The following is a 23,023-nucleotide window of genomic DNA, read 5'->3' as shown; positions in this document are numbered from 1 at the left end:
AACTGACAAATCTATTAATTGCACTCAAGTGCTGCCAGGGAACAGTGTGTGTGGCTTTTGATGCGATTTGTGGTTTTGGAAACACCATTTTTCAGTCTGTCCAAAATAATTTTTTTTAGTGACTTGTAGCAAATCATGAAGAAAAGCAGTCTTGGCCATGATTGGATCACAGCCAAATGTTATGATGTCAATTTCTCACAAACTGAAAACTCAGTTTTCCTCAATTCTGCTATTGTGTAATTAGATGGCAACTTAACATCACTGTTAGCATGATTTTTGTCTGTACAAACATTAACTGAGGTGTATCTGCAGTGAAAATGTTTAGTGTGATATCATTTGTTGGCATATCCAATTAAAATGGCAGAGTAATTATGCTGCAAAAGATAAATTAAGTCATAGGAAATGCAGAAATGGGATTTGTGGATTATAGGTTTCTGTCTTACAGAAATATTCATAAAGGAGAACATCAACTTGAAAGATGATGTTTGCCTTTACAGGATTTCAGTAGTGTAGTCATTGAGAACAAACGGACATCTGTATTTTGAAAAATAATTCATTTTTCCTTTTCTTTTCTCTCCCTTCCCACCCCTGTTTAGGGCTTGAATGGCAATGCAGATACTTCTGGATCATCTGGTGTTAGTCTAACAAAACATTTTTTTCGCCCAAGAATAACCCGGATCTGTCTCAGGGACTTGATATTCTGCATGGAACAAGAGAGGGAGATGAAGCATTCTCTAGCATTGTACCAGGCTCTTCTGAAGTGATGATTCAAATCTTGCTTTTCATTTCTTGCTGTCTACTGCCAAAGATAACACTGAAGCATTGTTGCACTGTCCTGAAATTCCAATTTCTGGAAAATAATCCGTTATAAGGATGATTTTTGTTTACAGATGCAAAATTTTATTAAATGCATAACTTAGCATGTGGAGGGTTTTTAAAAAAAAAAAAAAAAAAATCAATCACATTTGGGTTAAATCAGTCTGTAAAACAGTAAAGACACCTAGCACACAAGTACTCCGCCCCATCTGCATGCATTTAACTTGCACAGACGGAAGACTTAAGATATGCACCTAGATATGTCGCTTGCTTCAGTACGTGAAACTTTAGAACTGCTATTTTATGTATCAAGCCTTCCTGTAAGCCAACCTTATGTAGGAAAACAAATTTCAAGGCACTACCTTCCCTGATGAATGTATCTAATAACGAACCAACAGTCCGTCAGTATGCTAGCGGATTGCCGATGTGAGTCAGCATCTCTTTGAATTTCCTGGCTTTGGAATTAGTTGTAAGTATTTCTGAAAGCTGTTTTGCTAGGAACTAGGCAGCAAGCAAAGGATTATGGAGTAATATCACTTACTTCCTCGAAAGGAAAATGAAGCCAAGAGGAATGTGAGCTGTATTCCCTCTAATGTTTTCCCAGGCCCCAGCAGCATATATTTTGTGTGCACCAATATGGAGGTGATGTGCAACACAGCACCTTCACATAGGTGCACAAAACAAATGGATGTGGTGGCAGTAGGGCCAAGGGGTTCTGAGTATTGGAGGGAGCTCAAGCTTGGGGCAGAGAGTGCGGGTGCAGGAGCGTGAGGGCTCTGGATGAGGGTGCGGGATCTGGGTTGGAGCTGCAGATGAGGGGCTTTGAACTGAGGCGAGAGATTAGGGTGCAGGTGTGGGAGGGCTTCAGCAGTGGGTGCAGGCTCTGGGTTGTGGCCAGGGATGAACGGCTTGGGACTGAGACAGAGGGTTGAACTGCAAGGGGTCTGGCTGGGGGTCTTGGCTCTGGGGTGGGGCCTGATTGAAGGGTTTGAGCTGAGGGAGGGTTGCTGTGAGGAAGGACGACTCCCTACATCTCTCTCCTTGTGATAGCACCAGGGCAGGTAGGGAAAAGCACCTCTGCCCACCCTGGCAATGCTGGGCCTGCAGGATAGGGACCTCTTCTGCAGCCCCCCTGGGTTCCAGTCGGGTGGGTTGGCGCTGGGGAGGCATGTCCTGCATGAGGCAGATTCTGACACCTTGGCTGGGCTGCTCTGGGCTGGAGGCTCCGGGGCCAGGCTGCTCTGCCAATGGGTCACAGTTTGCAGTGAATTTAGAATGTGAATATAAATGCACAGGCTCACATGATGGGGTTCACATCCTACAGTCTGGATGGGATGAGCTTCATGGAAACCTGGAGCTACTAAAAGACCAGAACAAAAAAAGGAGCCTGAAAAAGAATGCAAAACTAGGTTTGGTATGTTCTCCTTTGCTAGCCATTCATGTTGAACTAACCTTGAACAAAAAAATGGAACAGTCCAAAGCAGCCTGCATGGAATTTCTGCAAAAAAAAACCCCATTTACGAAGTTAAACATGCTAGGACTACACACCAGAAAAAGTCCCCTTTTTAAGGGGGAGAGCAGCATTTGCGAGGTGCAAAGCTCTTTCACTGCTTTGAGAATGTAAATTTAAATGGCATGATGCTGATTCTGCATCAGAGATGTTCAGAATATCTTAACTAGTGATCAGGGGATCATCTTGAACATAAACTAAATGGCTTTGCTCTTTACAATATTCCCACTCAGTGAAGGTGATGTCAGTTTCTTAATATTATTGGAATAGAGTTTCTTTTCTGCATTGGAAGGTCTGGTGATAGCTGCCTTGTTGAAAGAAAAATCCTTTCTTCCTACAGCATCATATACTCCATGACACATTGTGGAATAGCATGGCTGTCCAACACACCTACTAAGTCAAGCAGGCACAGTGTATTGAATGCTTTCCTGCTGAAATTACTTCAAAGGATGAAGCTTCCTGCAATTATTTGGCATGCTGAAGCTGGGGGCGGGGGGATGAACCATAGCCTCAATCACTAGGACCACTGCACACCCTTACCAAATACAGTATGTTTCAAATCATTCATGTTTATCTGTTGGGACAATAGTGAACAAACCTAGTCAACTGCTGTAAATTATTTGTGTATATATTGCATATATATAAAGAGCAGTCCTTTGAAAACGAAGCTGTAGTTTGCAAAATATTGATGGCATCAGGCAAAATTGTTTTGTATAATTAAATGCTTAGCTTTACTTTTTATGTAAAGTGCAGCATTTTTCCATATTTGTGTACTGTATCTTATTGACCAGATGTTTAAAATTATTTTACATACTGCATTAAAGCAATTATTTTATTAAAAATCATAGTGGGTCAGTTTACTCATCTGATGCTAGGAAATACGCAGTCGTCGGTGTGTGTGGGAAAATTCGATGGCTGACTAATGATTAAGAAGAGTTGCAGTTGTGGTTCTAAGCTTCTAATATATTCTAATTAGCACCATTGGGTTTATATATACAGGAGTATCTGGGTTTCTTTATTTTAAATATTTAGATTGGTTAAAATCCCTACTTAAACAAAAATTAGGATCAAAATCATTTATTTAGTAGAAATAGCCTCCAAAATTACAGTTGAAATTCTAAATATTGTCCTTTGGAATATAAACACATTTGTGCTCAATTAATATATTTAATCAAGAGCAAATTTTTAATCAGAACAGAAATTAACGTATTGGTGCCTGTGTCTGTTGTGAAATAGAAACGCATAATAGCTTGAGGCCCTGATACAAAGGCCATTGAACCCAATGAGTTGCTCTCCATTGTCTCTCAGTAGGTTTTGGAGCAGGCCTTAAATTACTTAGTTCCTTATGTTGGTCTGTCTCCAAATGCACACATTTATCTCAATAACTTTTTTGTTGACTGAAGACTTCCTTTCACTGCTGAAAGAGGTGTAAACTCAAGTTTATTTTCTCTAGTCTTTGGCAGTTTATTATTATAAAGGCTGTTGACACTTACAAACTAGCAGTTTACCCTAATGATAGGAATGTATATCAACAATATATTGGGAGTTACGTGTCTTAAAAAATGCACAGGCTACTCTATCTTTAGGGGGTTACAGGTCCATATAAAAGGACCCCTTAAGCATTATTGAGAATAGATCATAGTATGATTGCAACGTTTATAGAGTGCAATGTCATTCATTTCTAGTACTTAGATTATCACCTACCCAGATGTGCATTACAAACATGTCACGTACATCTTTGAACAGTTAAGTTTCTGCACAGTTATTATTCCTGCACATTGACTTTCACAATTGTTTTAAAATTTGTTTGAATTGGATCTGATGCATCATCTGTTTCTCAGTAACTGAAAAGCCAATTCATATTGGTTTGCTTCCAAAATCTGTCATTTATGTTACAAGTTGTTTGGTGCGACAGTCTTAATAATTAAAGTTGTTTGTCAGTGTCCCTTGCATTCCCAGAAGTTGGAAAGGGCTGTGTATTTCATAAATGAATGCATACTGTGAGTATGAGACAGCGCAGACCTGAATAATATGGAATGGGTATCTTTGTAGAGGAAATATAATCTCTGGTGCAATTACTGAATTATAGCTGTTCCCAAGTACAGAAATTAATAATGTTGCCTTACAATAGGGAGAAGATGGAAGAAGGGGAGGCATTCTTTTAGAGCTGTGTATGGTTGTTCTCATACATTTAATCCTTTGGCACGTTGTGAATAGTGATTGGTTGGGGCGGGGGTAACTTACAAAAGCAGCGCCGCTGTGTTGTTTACTTCTACACCATACGTTGAATTGCGCAGGGAAGCGAGAGTCTTCTGAAAAACAACTCACAATTCTAAAATGAACAAGAAAGGCTATTGAAAGTAAAGGCATAATTCTAGAGCTGCAGTGTCCAATACGCTGGCCATTTACCACATGTGGCAAATAAGGCCACCTGCTCTACCCACTTCGTGCATCCGCTCCACCATGTGATGGGACAAGCACGTGACAGCAGCAGCAACCCATGCAGCTTTTGCCTCGGCTTGTTGTGGCCTGACTGCTGCAGCTCCTGAGCCCCTGGCTTCAGTGACAGTGGATCTTGTGTGTTGCCGGAATATACAGTTAGGCTGTGGCTACACTAGCACCCCCCTTTCAAAAGGGGATGCTAATGAGCCACTTCGGTAGATGCTAATGAGGTGCTGCATATGCATAATGGCGTCTGCTTGCGTTTAGGAAGTGCTGCCTTCGAAATGCACGCCACCGGTGTAGACGGGGGGCCTTTTGAAAGGACCCCCAGAGTTTGAAAGCCCCTTCTTCCCATTTGGTTTTGGGAAGGGGCTTTTGAAATCCGGGGGAGGGAGGTTCTTTCGAAAGGCCCCTGTCCACACTGGCAGCGTGCATTTTGAAAGCAGCACTTTCAAAAGCATGCAGCTGCCATTATGCTAATGAGGTGCAGCTTATGCATGGCAGTGCCTCATTAGCGTCTGTCAAAGTGGCTTATTAGCATCCCCCTTTTGAAAGGCGGGTGCTAGTGTAGCCACGGCCTTAGAACAGAGGGTGGGGTGGGAGGTGCTTGACTCTGGGCAAAAGGAATTCATTTAGAACTGGGCAGGGCCTGTGGCCAATTGGAAGACCGACAAGCACAAATTTGGCAATCTTTGAATTCCTATTGGATACCACTGTTCTAGAGAAGAAAAATAGCTAGAGCTGTTCTTTCCTGTTTCAAGTCACTTCTGATTTTATTGAACTATGTTCTTTTAGAATTCTTTCAGACTAATTTCCAGTTTAGATATTCTATTTGTTGGGCTTCTCCCTTAGAAGAAAATGTGTGAAAACTCCACTCTTCACACTTCAGATTCTACCCAACCTTTCCTACATGATTGTGTTCTGAAAACTCTGTTGGTGTTCTTCACTCTGTTGCCCTATCCTATGGCTGCATCTATGCTATGAGATAAATTTGAATGTTTGTTGATTTTTGTAAGTCAGGAACTTATAAATTTGATTTTTGACTATCCTCACCTGCCCACATGCTCCTCACAAAGTCAACTTATTGCTGCCACATTCAGTTGGCAAACATTGAATGTTGCAGCAGTGCACTTTGGGAATCTATCCCACAGTTCCCTCATTCCTGTAGCATTCTGGGTATGCTTGCTGGCCTTTGACACCATCTAACCACATTGCATTGTCCTCATTCTTCTCCTGGGGTAAGCAAAAGTCCATTTTTCCCCTTAGAAGGAAGGAAGTAGGGCATCCATAGAGTAGCAAAAAAAAAAGTTTGCAGAAATCCTTTCTTCTGTAGCTGAATTCCTAACTGGCCATCTACTGCATGTCCCCCTCCTGTGATTGCATCCAAACCCTCAAAATAACACAGGGACCTTGACTGTATTCTCAACGTTAGAAGAAAGAGGACAAATGTCTAGGAAGAAAATATTTTTGACTTTCCTCTTCAATACACAGACATCTCCACCAGGTGCTGTGGTAGTGAAATCTCATACACAGCTTATAGTGGAAACAGGATTCTCAACAGGCCCCCACTTTTTTTTGGGTAAGGGAGGGCCATGAGCGTGAAGACAGGAAATCTTAGCAAAAAGATCTTATATCTAACAAATATCAAGGCAGCAGGTGTCTGCAATGGATAACAAGCCCCCAGAAACATTTTGGTGGTGCGGGTGCTCTAGTCTGTGGCTGCAGCCAGGCTGTGATTATCTTAGCTATTAGGGGAGACTTCCCCCTGGCACCGGCAAGCCACAGTGGTCCCATCCTAGGGGTGTGGGGGGCCAGTTTAAGTATCCCCCTGATTATCTTAGCTGTCGTAAGATACTTCCCCCCGGCAGCTGCCACCCCCCAAAGTTCTTTCCCACCCTTGGAGTCCTAAATGCTCACAAGGCAGGAGATAGTGCTGCCTGGCAGCAAGGTCAGCACTGAACGGCAGGCATGTCCTTTTATGTGGTTGGGGGCTACCACTATGATGTGGCTGAGCATGGGAAAGACCCCAACCGTGTGAATCCTGTAGGGGAAGGAAGGGGGTTCAGGCACAAATGTTAACCCCTGAAACATTTTCTCAGCTTCTTATGCAAGCACGACCCCCCACAAGAGCCTTGCTGCCATGTGCTGTGGTGGGGCCGTGGCTGGCGCCAGGTAGAGCAGAAAGAAATAAGTGTAGAGACAGAGCTACCCACTCCCTGCAGGGGATAGCTGCAATGGGTAGGTGCACTCATAGCGCTAACAGCAAAGACACACATCTCAGGCTCTCATATAAACATGACCCCACAGTCTCAGACTTTCTGGTCACGATTTGAAACAGTCTTCCTGTTACCTAATTCCTGCACAGCTGGAGAGCAGCACCCAGAGAGAAACTGAGGGGCATTATGGGTTATAGTCAGGACACCTCTGGAGGCTAATAAATTCAATTTTAAGTTGTGGGACTTCCACACGGGCCTGTAATTGAACTTTTGAATTTGAGTTTGATGCTACACCCAGCAGATAATGATATTGTATTAGTGCTCCCTCAGTTGAGCCAATGGTATTTACAGGGAAAACAGTCACGTGGCAATATCGAGCGAACTCCCTTACATTGGAATTTCTCTTAGTAGGTGCCAAGTGAACACCAATAGCTTGAATGGGCTTGTGCTGCAGGTTGATGACTCTTCCATGTGCCATTGCATCAGTTGAAATTGAAATGCAGTTGAACTCCAAAGATAGAAACACCTTCAGCCACACACCTCATTTGGACCCAAAAGTACATAATCAATAACAGCAGAGACAAAAATTGCAAGTGCATTCATCCCTTGCTGTACGAGCACAATTTGGTTCCCAACTTTCTGTTCATAGGCAAAAACTCATGAGGGACATTAAAGTACCATTAAAATATGTCTAAAAGCCTCTGGTTGGTTCCTAGTGCTCCTAATTGGGGGAAGGAGCGGCAGCATGCTGCTTGAAAGGTATGTGAACCTTGTGGTGGGGGAGTTGGAAAAGGTGCAGTACCTGTGGGGGGCTGCGGTGGGCTGGGGGGTTCTGGGCCTGGGTGGGTGGTGGAAGCGGGCCAGGTAGGGCTGCAGGTTTCCCTGTGCCCTGACTAGGGACCCCAGGGCTGGCTCCACTCCAGTCATGGGGTTGCGGGTCTTTCCAGGCCCCAGCCAGGGACCCCACAGCTGTCTCATAAGCAGGGGAAGTTCACTCTTTTAGTGAACAAAGGTATGTATTTATGTCCCTTGTTTTAGCGAGTACTCTTAAGTACTTGTTAAGTGAGGGGTGAGTATGCAGTGCCGTACTCTGTTAAATGCAAGCAAAGGGAAAGTTTAAAAAAATCCAAAAGGAAACTTCCTCTGTTTTGTTTAAGTTAAGATGATTAAAAAGCATTTTCCTGCATAGTGAAGTTTCAAAGCTGTTTTAATGTTCAGTTGTCAACCTTTGAAAAGTTTTGTTTAGCGTTATGAACAACCTCCCTTCTTGAGGTGTAACTGAGCTCCCATTGTGTTTTCAATATAAAGATCAGCTCTGTCCCCGCTCCCTGGACCCCGCTGTGTTTTCTTTCCCCTTTTTACCATGGGCCAGTGTTGTCTGATCCAGTCCTATAGAGTGGCTGTGGCTCTCTAATACAGGTAAAGGAGGACAGGTAGAAGATCTGCAACTGCAGCATCTCCATATTTAGCTTCATTTGACCATCAGTTGTGCACTGACCTGAAAGCAGTGTAGCGGGGATGTGGTAAGGAGAATGTGCAGTAGGGAACCCTCTGGAGCGCTTGAGCAGTCTGTTCCAGCGCTGTGTTTTGCAACTGCCTATGCCCAATGTGACTTTGATTTCTCCAGCCACTCAGATGGGTCTTGCTGGAACGCTCTGATGTGCGACTGTAAATAGGACCAGGCCCTTGTATGAAACCAAGATACCCAGTGTGAGTGGGTTGTCGTTAGCCTAGAATAGCTTCAGGGCAGGTTTGTTTCACAACCCTTTCCAAGGCAGTGAAAATGCCACGGGCATGGGTAGGGAGAGGCTCACTGGGGCAGCAGGTTTCCCTTTCCTTTGTGTCATTGGAGCAGCGCAAATGGCACAGCCTCTACTCCAACCATCGTGCCGAGCCCCATCTCTAAGGGAAAAAACGTTCTTCAGCTGAAAAGGTTGGACACTCCTGTGCCTACTGCAAGCAGGGCAGAGAGGGGTCTGGATGTGCCTAGAGCCAACCTGGCTGAATCAGTCTTACAGTATTGCATCAAAAACTGTGTCATTCCCTGCAGCAGCCACCAACAAGGATGCTTTTTCTGGTTTCTACTGACTTGGAAACAGCTTAGCCATACCTGCTCATGGCATAACAGGTGTTACTGGTTTTTAACCTTAAGCTTTGAGATCCTTGACTCATTAGAACTCCCAGCTGCTAGCCACCCCTCCAGAGGCTGGGTTACACTGGGGGACATAAGGCCACTTAAGGTACTCTTCCTTAAGCTTGCCTTTGCTGTGCAAGGATGGTCTTGTTACCTAGCACAGGGGTGAGCAAACTTTTTAGGTGGAGCCCCACTTTTTATCACTGCAGTTAGCAGCCCTCCACCCCCTAAATATATCTAATGTAATTCAAACTGATGGAAATGTTGGCTATGTTCATATGAGAAGAAACCAATCCAACCCTTCTGGCATATGTAAGAAAATAATAAAGTTCTGACCTTCTACAGCCTTAACTGATATATAAATGTAGATACCCACAAAAACAGTACTCTAATATATTGCAACAGTTTAGTGAGGGGCTGAGCCTAAGACCCACCAGCTGATCATGATGTGAATTTCAGGGCTCCCCAAACCTCCCTCAGAGGGGGCTGCCCTGGAGTTTGAATACCTCTGACCTAGCAGCTGTGAAAAGGTGGAAAAGACATTTTGGCTTCTGGAAAGAAGGTGGCTAGATGGGCAATCTCTGTCTGCAAAGTTACTCAACCCCAAATGGTAAACCACTCCCCTCCAAAAAAAAAAAAAAACCCTGTCCCACAATGCATGAGCTTTTGAAGGCCACTAGGGAGGAGGTCAGTTTTGATTTTTAAATTATTCTTTTGCACCCCTATCTGTCCAGTATTTGCAACTCTCCTGCATATGTGGCAGGAGGTGATTTTGGGCTCTTGCAGCAGGGACACTTGCTGGAATCTCATTGTCATTCAATTTGTGTTCAAAGTGTTGCCTGCTCCTTCCCCATTCCCGAAAACCTATTTCAGTACCATCTCTAATCCCAGCTCTGCCTCCCTGCAGCCCTGGGCATTCTTCACTCCTCCCTCCCAGGCCTGGCAGGACAGCTGTGCTAATTTCCTTGCCTTTTCCCAGGGCTAGTGCAGAGGGTGGCTCCACCCTCACCCTTCTTTCCCAGGCTGTCGGGTGTGGTGGCAGCAACAGTGCTGGGCTCTTATTTAGCCTTTCCCTTCTTCTTGAGGCATGGGTGGGTACTGTGTGCTTCCTGCAGCAGCCTGGAGTGAATGGCCACCTTCCCTGGCTCTGAGGGAAGAGCAGACTGGTGGGGTTTCCCTAGCACAGGTCTGAAATTCGTGTGATGGTTATAGCTTCTCCAGGACCAGACTGGATAAAAAAGGAGTTAAAAATCGTATCACTCAGTTGACTGTGGAGTACATTCCAGCCTCTGTGTTGCTGGTTTATAAACCATTCAGCTAGCAATAAATTAAGTACCCCTTTCTGTGGGACTCTGGGGGTGGAGGAACACCACCTCACCTGCTTTAAGGTGGGCTTCTTCAGGGAGGCAGGAGAGGCCTCCCTTTGCCTACTGAACAGTAGGGATGTAAAGGCTGCCATCACAGGGCGAAGGTTTATACAGAGGCTGTTCTCGCAGGCTTGGGTTGCTGCTGTTCCACTGTGTGCAAATGAGTAAGGAATGAGCTAGAGGCCAAGAGAGGAGAGCTCTAGGTCAATGGTTCAAGCCCCCCCTTGGGAGAGGGGAGACCCATGTGTATATAGGGGAACAGCCCCCAGAAAAGAATGAAAGCTCTGTTCCCCAGGTCTCCTCTAACCCAGGCCCTAGGATATGGACTGAAGCAGACCCTCAGTTTTAAGTCACTGCTCTGCAGGAGTTAGAAGGGGAATTAAACCCAGTTCTTTTGCTTCAGAGGTGCCTGCTCTAACCACAGGGCTATGGGGGAGGGTCTTACACCTTTTCACTGTTGCCTATTTAAACAGGGCCCAGTAGGTCAGTGGACAGAGTGGGGACAGTGCCTGGGCCAGCTGCTCATACAACTGGAACAGCTCCCTGAGGAGCGAGACTGAGAGGGCTGCCTCAGACTCTCCCAGCCAGGAGACGTTCAGTCTCATTCATCACATGGAACATCCCTGTTCAAACCCTCTCTCCCCCTTGGAGAGAGTGGAAATGTGGCCTAGGTCTCCCATATCCCCCAGGAATGTTCTAATCAATGGGATGAAGGTTGTAAAGGAATGGGAGTGGCCCTGCTAACCCAGGGCACACCCAGAGCTATGTTGCCAGCAGCCAGGTGGAGCAATGGGTAAGACTGATGTGTAACTGCCAGTGTAGCGTGACTGCCCTTGCAGCCACTCATTCTCCAATGAGTGCTGGCCTGGCAGCACCAGGATCCTAAAACTGGTCAGAGCTTAGTGGCTACAGCTATCCTGTAATAGTAATAAACTGGCTGGTACTGACAGGGGCATCATTTGGGGGGGGTGGGGGCAAGGCTGAGCAGCCACCTCCTCCCGTCCCCCCAAAACTCTGCCAGGGCAGGGCATTGGCTCCTGCCTCCCCTCTACCTAGGAGCGTAGGACACTTTAGGCATCTCTGGCTCTGCTGTTTCTCTGAGGCTCCCCCAACTCCAGACAAGCTAAAGACCGACAACCTGCAGGGATGTTCCCCTACTGTCAAGAAACAAACATGCTGTCACACCACACACATTACTGATATTATGCTGGAAACATCTTCCAGCTCTCCGGTTTTGGGTGAAACGCCAGTACAGCAGGGCGAGGCATCTAGTCTTCCATTTAGGCTACGTCTACACTAACTAAACATTTCGAAAGGGCCATACTAATGGCCAAATCGAAGAATACTAATGAGGTGCTGAAATGCATATTCAGTGCCTCATTAGCATGCCACCAGCCATGGCACTTTTAAAGTGCTGTGGTTTGCTCGCCCACGGCTCGTCTACACGGGGGTCCTTTTCAAAAGGACCCTGCCAACATCAAAATCCCCTTATTCCTATCAGCTGATGAGCCAGTGGCATGCTAATGAGGTGCTAATACGCATTTCAGCACCTCCTTAGTATTCTTTGATTTGGCCATTAGCATGGCCATTTCAAAGTTTTTAGTTAGTGTAGACATGGTCCTTAGTTCCACTTCGCGCTTGTCTGAGAGATTCTTTCTGTTACAATGGGCTGGGTCAGATTACCAGGTAGGGCCCAGACTGTTATGCACCCATGTTGAGTCCTCAGCTGGATAGCAACTGCACTTTTGATTCTAAGGCCTTTTCCCCCAACCCCTTTTGCTACTGGTTACTGTGCGGAAATGACAACTCCTTGGCCTAACCAGCCAGCCATTTTATAATTTTGTGTCTCCTGCACTACCCTTCCCTCCATCTGGAAAGTAATCTTAGCTTCTGTCTGCTTTGTAATATTTCTGAGGGTTACAGAGTCTCTCAGACTTGAGTTCCTTTAGTGAATATCATGGAAATGATGTTTATACTCTCAAAAATCTTTAAAGAAACACTAGGATTGGAACCTGCTTCCAACCATTTGTATTTATTCATAATTGCAGGTGAAAGTCACCAATACCTTGCAAGTATCAGAGAGGCAGCCGTGTTAGTCTGTATCTTTAAAAACAACAAGATATCCTGTGGCACCTTATAGACTAACAGATATTTTGGAGCATAAACTTTTGCGGGCAAAGACCCGCTTCATCCTTACAGGTAGTGTGTACTGTCGCAACCTATACCCCCACCCTTGGAGGGTGGTTGTGATAAAACAGTGCCTGTAAGAAATGTAAGTGTTGGGTGGGGTTCAGGGCAGTGGGGTGGGGATGGGGTCAGGAAGCAGGGGTTTGAAGTGGGGGGTGAGGGGGGCGGTTTGCTCTTGAGACTTGTCATCCAGGCATGGAGTGAGTTTTCGTGTTGTGCACCAATACTGAGGTCATGTGTGCTTGTTCAGATGTGTGCCATCATGGCGCTGCGCCCATCAGTTACTAATGGAGATGTTTTTAAAGCAGGCATGTGCGCGCGCACATCCACAGGGAAAGGGGCGCTGAGCCCCTCACTTGTACAAACACCCTAGGAAAGCGGGAGCTTAGCCCCATACCCATGTGTGCACCCATGCACACTCACACCCTGACTGAGGGAAGAGGGTAGTCCAGGTGACCTGCGCACCCTCTGCGCACATAACAGTGGAGGTCAAGAGGGGAAATTGCCTCCAGTTCAGCCCTTCAAGGGTGGCTGGGGTCTCCTGGCCCCTTTGAACTGTGGTGCAGAGCAGTTCCCAGGGGCTGGAGTGGCATTGTGCCTCTCTGCCACCCCGCCAGCTTGGGAGGGTGCCTGAGGAAAGACTGCCCTCAGCCCTGCCCCTTCTGGGGTTCAGAGGTGGGTCTCCTCCCACCCTGCCCTGGGGCCTGTCATCCCACTACACCCCACCCACCACTACCTGAAATGATGCCCTGGCACCAAGCTTTAGAACCCAGGCTCCACAGGCTTCTGCTCATGGGGCTAAGGCTGCAGAGCTCAATCTAGCAGTGCAGAGGTGTGGGCTGGATTATGGGCTCACAGACCCACACCCTTATGGAGTCTCAGAGCCCAACACCAGCCCAAGCCTAAATTTTTCTAGTGATGCCATAAGCCCCAGGCTTTAAGACGCGCTGTTGTGAGGGTCTGTGTCACCACACACAATCAGTGCATATGTGCAAAGTGGAAAATGACTGTCTCACAAGGAGCCCTGCAGAAAGGGAGCTGGGGTCCCAGTGGGTAACCAGCTTAATATGAGGCAACAGTGTAATATTATAAAAGCAAACACCATTCTGGGATTTATTAGCAGGTGTGTTGTAAACAAGAGTGGAATGGTAATTCTTCTGCTCTACTCTATGCTGACTGGTCCTCAGCTGGTGTAGGGTGCCTATTTCTGGGCGCCACATTTCAGGAAAGGTAGGGACAAACTGGAGAACATCTGGTGCAAGGCAACAAAAATAAAGGTCTCAATAACATGACCTTGTGAGGGAAGCTCTGAAGAAGGGGGTCTGTCCCAGGAAAGTTCATCACCTAATAAATTAGTTTGTTAGTCTGTAAAGTGCTACATGGCCGCTGGTTTGTTTTGTTAGAATACAAATTAACGTGGCTCCCTCTCTGTTACTTGAGAGGGAAGGCTGAACAAATTGGGTGGGGTTAGTCTGGAGGAGAGAAGATGGAGGTGGGACAGGGTAATGGTTTTCAAGTATGTAAAAGGCTGTTACAAAGAGGAGGGAGAAAATTTATTCTACATGACCTGTGAGACTAGGACAGGAAGCAATGGGCTTAAATTGCAGCAAGGGAGGTTTAAGGTGGACATTCAGAATTACCACTTAACTGACAGGGTGGTGAAGCACTGGACTAAATTGCAGTGGGAAGTGGTGGACTTGCCGTCACTGCAGATTTTTAACAGCAGGTAAGACAAACATCTGTCTGGAATGCGCCAGACGTTAGGGATTCTCAAAAAGGGCTTCAGGAACCCTGGGGGTCTGTGGGCAGGTTTCAGAGAGTCTTCCTATCAAGGCTAGTGTTAAGACTCACTGGGGCCTAGGGCTGCAAGCCAAACTCCTACCACACAGAACAGGGGTCTGCGACCAAAATAGTGAGACAAGCCATTTTTTTCAAATTTGGTTACAAAATCAATGCTTCCAGAGCCACAGGCATGTGAATATGAGACAGTTAATAGTTAACATCAAGCTGTACTTTTTGTATTCCCTGTTTTAAGAACTGCGTGCACACAATGATTTGTACCAGTTAGAAAGTTTGTTACTTTCACGCCTGGATTGGAGAGAAAATGAAGACAAGGAAGATGCTGTGCCTGGGGATAGGCTCTTAAGCTGGAAGGAGCAAAGGTCTCATCAATCCTCCACAACCTCCTCATTCCCAGGCTGTACCCCCTTTGGCCCCCAAACCTGCCCCCATTTAGGCTTTACCCCCCTCAGCCCCACACTATCCCCTGCTACTAACCCATTTGTGGCAGTGGTGATGGTTAGGGAGCCTATGCCAGGAGACCTTGTGCACCCAGCAGAAGGAAGGCTGGTGTGGAGATGTCCCCCTGGAAGGGATGGTCTGAGCCATGCTAACCGGAGGAGTGTGGTGGCTCAGGTAACGGGGTAAGTGAGGAACTCTCTGTGGCTCCCCACCCTGTCATGGCTGAAATAATGGAACTAAATTCAGTTGGTTTAATGGCCAGATCTCTCCCGCTGCTCTGCCAGCCATTAAACCAATTAAATTTTGTTTTACTCTTTCAGCGGTGGCAAGGCAGGGGACTGCAGAGGAGTCAGCAACGGCAGCATCCAGAGCTGCAACTGACTCCTTAAAGAGCTGCATTTGGCTTCAGATTTGCAGGTTGCTGACCCTTCACACAGGGTGAACCCTGGGGCCCTGAGCCCTGCCTCCTGGGCCAGAAGCTAAAACCTGAGTAATTGAGCGTTGGAGTGTGCCCCAGGTATTTGACCTCCTTGGTATACCTCGTCATGCCAGCCCTGGCTTTTTAACTATAAAAGTGGTAGCACAGGTGGGCCATGGCATTTCTACAGCATGTTGGGACGGCCTCTAAAAGAAAGGTTGTGGAGCCCTCATCTAAATAGTACTTAGTCCTACCATGGGTGTGGGATGGAACTAGATTACTTCTTGAGCTCAACTTCCAGTCCTATCGCTATCTCCCTGTCCAGTCTAGTTGAGGCACATTACAACTTGTGCATTACAAAAGTCAATGGTCCCATGAAAGAGGCACTGTCCCATCAGCTTGGTCATAGGCAATGGTTGGCTTCTATTGACAATGTAAGGTCTGTTGGGCAGTCACTGCCTTTTTTTACTGCTTGCGCAGTAACAAGTTGTGGGTCGGTGGGAAGCTGCTGGTCCATGCAGAGGGTGCCTCAGTCAGCTTTGTGAGCACACACAATTACTAACAGAAGTTGTTGCTGTGTTCTGGGACACCCTTGTGTCTCTGCTGGTGCAGCTGACTAATGCAATGTTGTTCTAGGGGTTAGTGCCAGACTGGCATTAAACACCTACTTCTTCAGCATAACAAACAGGTGTGGGAGTTTTCTGGCCTCCAGCAGCATCAACCCAATGGCAGCTTGACCTGCAAGTAAGTTAGTTACATCAAAGAAGACAGCTAAGTAATTACATACGCCCACAGCCCGGGGCAACAGCAGCCCATAAACATGCCTGCTTGCCTGTGGCAGGAGAGAGCTTGAAGAGGGAGCCAGTCCCATCTGCAAAGCCCTACTCAAGAAAATATTTCGCTTTGCTATTAAAGGGCAGGAAGACTAATATTCTGTAGCCCCAAGGGTGCCCCAAGGGATGGGGTGAGACCACATTGACTTCAGGAGTTGCATTGGTCTTGTTAGCCAGGGCCCTCACCCAAATGCTCTTCCCAGGGAGCTATTGACAGGCAGTGACAGGCAAAATGAACCTTTTGAGTCTCATTCCTCCATTCTTGTTCTCAAACCACCCTTACCTGCTGGGGATGAGAAGCACATTACTCATCCCCAAGGTTTACAGCAAGATTAAATCTCTCACCCAAAGTCACACAGAATGGCTGTGCCAGTGCCAGGAATTAAACCCAGCTGTGCATCCACCCAGTATCGGAGTCTCTGCTCCCTTCTCCCAACTACTCACCAGAAGGGGCTGTGTAGGCTGTGTAGGATTAAAGAGGCACTTTGAGCCACACATAGGAGGTAGGTATCGGAGGGGTAGCTGTGTTAGTCTGGATCTGTAACAGCAACGAAGGGTCCTGTGGCACCTTATAGACTAACAGAAAAGTTTTGAGCATGAGCTTTCGTGAGCACAGACTCACTTCATCAGATGCTGGTCTGTGCTCACGGAAGCTCGTGCTCAAAACTTTTCTGTTAGTCTATAAGGTGCCACAGGACCCTTCGTTGCTGTTACATAGGAGGTACTGGTTCTGGAGATAACTAATGGGGCATTTTCACAGCACAGCCAATAGGCAGCACCTGCATTAACAAGAGTGTTGTAAGCAAGACAGGAGAAGTAATTCTTCCACTTTACTCTATGCTGATGAGGCCTCAGCGGGAGCATTGTGTCCAGTTCTGGGTGCCATATTTCAGGAAAGATGTAGACAAATTGGAGACGGTCCAGAACAGAGTGACGAAAGGAAGCCATGAGCTGTGAGGGAAGATTGAAAGAACTGAGTTTGTTTAGTCTCAAAAAGAGGAGACTGAGAGGGACATGATAACAGTTCCCAAGTACCTGAAAGTATGTTACAAGGAGGAGAGAGAGATATTGTTCTCTTTAATTTCTAATGATAGGACAAGAAGCAACAGGCTTAAATTGCAGCAAGGGAAGTTTAGGATGGACATTAGGGAAAAACCAAAACCAAAAAAAAACCTCTTCCTAACTAACAGGGTGGTTAAGCACTGGAATAAATTGCCTAGGAAGTTTGTAGCATCTCTGTCATTGGAGAGTATGAAGAGCCAGTTATGGATTGTCCCGATGGTGCTTGGTCCTGCTATGAGTGCAAGGGATGGTTTTCCTCTCACGGTTCCTTCCAGGCCTATGACTGTATTGCCAGGAGGCACCCTGGTGTACGTGGCCTGTTAGACTGATTGTCTAGATCAGCCAGATTGCAGGAGTGACAGCTTTGGTTAGTCATTATCAACACAGTGGTCTCATTCTTGCTCAGGCTCCACGAGCGTGCAGAACAAGGTGGCTAGCGTTCCCCACCTTTCGTGCAAGCCATAACATCTGAATCATTGCTGTCTGTTTTGGCAACCACTTTGGCACTACTCGGGTTTTCCTGCAACTGCTTCTGCATAGTGTGGCCAGCCACATGGGTACGTCATGCAATGTCTTTGTCCCTTTGAAAAGCACTGTTAGGCTACTCACAGCACCTGAGCAGTGTTCCAAGTGAATTGCCTTCTCTGTTAAGCCTACAAGCAAGGGCTTTAACGTGCTGTGAGTTTGAAGCATTGTCAGGTTTCTTTCAAGTGGCAGTGTCTGCCTGGGCATTACCAGAGGGTGAATTGCATCAGCTAGCTGCTTATAGGGTATGTCTGCACTAGCCCCTTCTTTTTTGAATGGGACATGGTAATGAGCGAGGTTGGAACATGCTAATGAGGCGCTTCCATGAATATGCAGCACCTCATTAGCATAATGGCGGCCACGGCAATTCAAAAGTGCCACCTTTTAATCGCACGCCTCCGGTGTAGGCGGGAGCCTTTCGAAAGGATCCCCCGGTCTTTGAAAGCTCCTCATTCCTAAAACCAAATAGGAATAAGGGGCTTTTGAAGACGAGAGGGTCCTTTCAAAAGGCCCCCGCCTACACGGGCAGGGCACGATTCGAAAGTGGCACTTTCGAATTATCGTGACTGTCATTATGCTAATGAGGTGCTGCATATTCATGGCAGCGCTTCATTAGCATCTTCCGACCTCGCTCATTACCCTGCCCCTTTCAAAAAGTAGGAGCCAGCATAGTCATAGCCACTGATGCTTCCACCACTGCACAGGACAGGGCCAGTAAATTATCCCTCCCCACCCCCTCACCTACTGTGGCATTCAGTTGTGGTTTGTGCTGCAGATGAGCTTGAACTCATCTGGGCTCTTCCTTCAGGTGCTTTAGCTACTGGCTTTTCGGTCATTTTTACTGGCCACGAGGTGGGAGGTGGCAGCTCTCCAGCTGTAACATGTACACGGGGGCGGGAAGTCCCCCCCCCCCAGCCGGCCTCACCAACCGTCTGCTCCCCAAGGCCCTGCTTTCACTGCTGCAAGTTCCTGCATGCAGCAGCATGTCTGTGCCCCTGAGTGCAGCTGCAGCATAGGTACTGCCACAGGTCTCCACTGCAATCCTGGCAGTCTCCGCAACAAGCCATGGCTCAGGGACTGTTTGCAGTATCAGCTGTGTCCACACACCGCCCCCCACTCCCCCGGTTGGTTTTGGCTTTGACCTGTTGCAGATTCACCGCAGCTGCTCTGCGGCTGGATGTGCTCTGCCTCCCGCTTCAACGCAGCAGAGACACGGCTACTCCCCTCAGGCACCGGAGCAGGCCTCGCTGTGGGACGGCCTTCGTGTGCTGCTGCCAAACTACCAGTTCTGCCAACACTGGTGGTATTGCACCCTGGCACAGGAAATCGCCACCACCTGGCAAAACCTGAGCATGTTGCACCTGTTCCTTAGAGCCAGCCTTGCAGCTCTAACATGTTCTCATGTCAGGTTGCGCTAGTGCAGCCCCCTACATTAAGCAGCACCCAGTGACACAGGACAGCTGCCAAAAGCTACAGCTTCCTGGGCCAACTGAAGTCATTCCCTAGATCAGCTATTGGGATTTCATGTTCAAAAGCAAGTTGGCGGCAGTTCCGAGTATCCAGAATCAGCCGTGAACTTCAGGCTAGTTTGCCTTTTGGATTGGTTTTTATTTTTTGCCTGATGAGGCACATGCGTGAGGCCCACCCCCCCACAATTTTTTAAGCAAACACCCAAAATGAGACCACACATGCCAGTATTAAACTTTATGGGGCTAGTACTGTGCATGTGCAGGCCTGAGGCCCTGAAGACAGTATAATACTTTGAGCTGCAATGTGATTTCTGAGCATTCATTAGCTAATGCTGGACATTTTTGCCAGTGGCCAAAACCCTTCACCTCATCCCTCTAGTCTTTAGCTACCCAAAGTTAATGATTCTGTGTGCATAAAAAAAACTTCTAAGTTTTGCTTTACTCTATGGTAAATGGGAACACTGGAAAAATTTAGGGCTTGCCCCGCCCACCTCTCCACGCACACTCGACTGGCAGCAACACGGTTTCCTCTCCAGTCATTTTGGCCAGATTTAGGGAAGCCTTAATATCCTGTGGCTCCTCCCTTCCCTCCTTATAACCACTAGATAAATCAACTAAATTGTGTGTGAGTGGGGGCCTCTGTGACAAAGTGCTCGCAGAATTCTAGGATTTACCTTCTCTTCCAGTTCGCCTTTCTAAACTTTTTGGATCTGGAATGCTACACTCAAGGCATGTACAATGGTAAATGGTTGGCTGAGTGGATGGATTTGTAACTGGCAAGAAGGGAAATAATACCAGAGTAGATGGCACCATGTGCCCATTGGTGTGGGTATCTCTGCCTTTGTTGCCTGAAAGTTAGATTGCAGTAATGTGCTCTAGGATGGGGCTACATCTGAAAGCCCTTTGAGAAGTTCCGCTAGTGCAGAAGATAGCATGGTGCTTTAGTAAATATTATTTCCCACAGGAAGAACATTGTCACTGCTTGCCGGTGGCTTCTACATAACATTTAAGATATTGCTTTTGACCCAAAAGACCTAAGTGGTTTGCACCTGTCTCTTTCCCCAGGGGGAGAGTGGCAATAAGAACAGCCTGGACCCCCAAGCTGCAGCATTGTCTATTTAGATCTCCTAGCAGTCTACCTGCCATGGGACTAATCAGAGGCATTGTGAGACAGCAGAAGTCATGGAGCTATGTACAGAGGGAACGGTTACTTACATTACAGTAACTTGAGCTCTTGGAGGTGTGTGGCCTCTATGGTTACTCCACTACAGGAAATTTTCAAGCAATAACTCAACAAGGTGGGAGCTGTGAAGGCGGGTCCAAGACAGTTCAGAGGACAACATCACGAAAGGTATCACCGTCCCAGCCAGTGGCTAAGATGGTTTCATGCTTGACAAAAGTATGGATAGAAGACGAAGTTGCAGTCCTATAGATTTTTTGTTACGCAAATGTTCAGAGCCTTGGCTCTGAAACACCATGATGGGGTGGGGCTTAAAGGTTGGGTTCCAGCCCAAGTCCAAATATCTACACTGTACTTTTTAACCATATAACCTCAATCTGTGAGCTCAAGTCAATTGACCTAGTCTCTGAGACACAACATTTTTTTTTTATTGAAGTGTTCCTTGTGCCCTTTGTGTACTTAGGCCATTTTCCTCTCTGGATGCACGAGATGTTGGGAAAACACCAGCTGGCGGAGTGCTTGATTAATAGAGTCTTCCAAAGAGATTTTTTGGGAGGAAGAAAGAATAGGGCTATGGCATACACTTCTCTCTGTAGACCATACTAAGTGGTGGATCTGACAGTCACTCTCATTTGCATAGCTGAAGTGATGGTTACAAGGAATCTTAGAACCAGAAGGAACTTTGAGAGGTCATCAAGCCCGGTCCCCTACACTCATGGCAGGACCAAGCATCACCTAGATTATCCCTGACATGTTTGTCTAACCTGCTCTAAAAATCTCCAGTGATGGAAATTCCACACCTTCCCTAGGCTATGTAGTCCAGTGCTTAGGATCCTGACATTAGGAACCTAAACCTCCCATGCAGAAATTGCTTCTTGTCCTGTCCTCAGAGGTTAAAGAGGATACTTTTTCACCCTCCTCTTTGTAACAGTCTCTGAGATGCATGAAAGCTGTTCTGTCCCCTCTTAGTCTGCTCTTTTCCAAACTAAACAAACCCAGGTCTTTCCATCTTCCCTCATCTGTCATGTTTTCTAGATTTTTAAATCATTTTTATTGCTCTTCTCTGGACTTTCCCAAGTTTTCCCCATAGCTTTCTGGAAACGCGGCACCCAGAACTTCCTGCAACTCTTATAGGTTGTGAGTGGCAGTCTGCAGCCAACTGGATCTGCAAGCAGCTGTATCTGCAGATTGCAGGAAAATAAAGCACCCAGCAGCCCACCCAGGGCTAACCTCGGTGAACTGCGTTCAGCCCTAGGCTACTTATTGCCCACTCCTGTTCTAGATGTTAGCAAATTGATTCCTTAATTATTTCTGCCATTTATCATTCCTGGTACATAAGTTAAGCTTACTGGTCTGTCTTTTTTTTCCCTTTTTATACATGGGCATTATATTTGCCCTTTTACAGTATGCTGGGATCCATGCTGTATTTCATAACTTCTCAACAATACTAGTTTGATTAAAGTCTTGAGGGAAAGCTGGAGCAGACAACAGGTAGCCTTTGGTTCAAAGAAGGGCTTCTTCAGGAAACTGAGACCAAATTCAGTTTCCGCCTGGGGGGACATGGCAGGGTTAATATGGGAAAAACAAACTGAATAAGCACTTGAGGTGTCCAGCTGTTGTAGGGTGGGGAACAACTAAGATGCTGTCACTGGGAAAATGGAAGACTGTGATAGCGGCACAACACTCAGGCTAAACTCACTGACAGGCCATGCACCTTCAAATCCAAGGGGTAGTCCAGGACTTCAAAGATGAATGCCGCTGATGCTTGAGCAGGGAAAGAGCACACCAGGAAGTTGCGAAGGCAGCATCAGTGAGGAGGAGGTTCTGTGCTAGACTGGAGAACTGACTGGACCTAATCCAAACAGGAAGGTGCAGCTGACGATGTTGTGTGTGTGGGGGAGGGGGGGGCTGGCCTTTTTTGGAGCACTTGAGCACCTCTTCTGAAAGTCAGCAGTCTGGGGAAAGTCTGCTCTAGCTGGTACAGCAATGGCCTAGAGCGCTGTGACAGCTGTGAGCTACTAAATGGTTTTGCTGTTTCAGGAAGGTAGGTGGCCCATAACGTGTTAGCTGGGCCACAAGTTGAGAATGACAGTGCCTCTGCAGTTAACCTCCCTGCCCCAACCTCTATGCTCAGTGCCCTTTGCCCAGAGACCCCCAACACAACGTGGGGCCAGGAGTAGAGACCTGGGTGTGGGATGCTAGGTACTCCAGACTCCATCAGTCAAAGCCAGAGGGTCAGCAAGGATCCTGCACCTGACAGATCTGCACCTGCACCTGGCTGCCTCGACCCTGCCTCAAGACAGGGTGCTAGAGCAACTTTTATAGTTGGGGAGGCAAGCTGGTGACACCCCCCCCAGGCAGTCTAGTTCCAACAGGTATGAAACAGACTGCCAGGGGGCAGCCAGGACACTGACACTACTGGGCAGCCCTGGGCAGCAGGTCAGGACCAAGGGACAGCCAAGACCTTGGTCCTGTTGGGACCCTGCCATGTAGGGCCATGCACCTGCTAGCTCCCCAGACCCCAATGTGGGTGGGGGCAAGTAACAACCTGGGCCATGACTTTGACTGGGGACCCAGCATGTTACAGTCTGGGGCCCACCAGGACCCCAGCCTCCTCTGTGTG

At 47.0% G+C, this 23,023-nt stretch overlaps 1 protein-coding gene across 1 annotated transcript in view; it reads left to right on the top strand.

Moving 5' to 3' along the window:
• TAF4B (TATA-box binding protein associated factor 4b) overlaps positions 1-764 on the top strand; it is a 112,553-nt gene extending 111,789 nt beyond the window's left edge. The window contains exon 15 of the mRNA XM_074985816.1: positions 597-764. Coding sequence (XP_074841917.1) covers positions 597-764 — 168 coding nt within the window. The remainder of the gene's footprint in view (positions 1-596) is intronic.
• Positions 765-23,023: the final 22,259 nt, after the last annotated feature.

This window comes from Carettochelys insculpta, chromosome 2 (assembly GCF_033958435.1).
Source record: "Carettochelys insculpta isolate YL-2023 chromosome 2, ASM3395843v1, whole genome shotgun sequence".
Classification (NCBI taxonomy): domain Eukaryota; kingdom Metazoa; phylum Chordata; order Testudines; family Carettochelyidae; genus Carettochelys; species Carettochelys insculpta.
The sequence above is the reverse complement of the archived record's forward strand: the minus strand, read 5'-3'. Positions and strand labels throughout refer to the sequence as shown.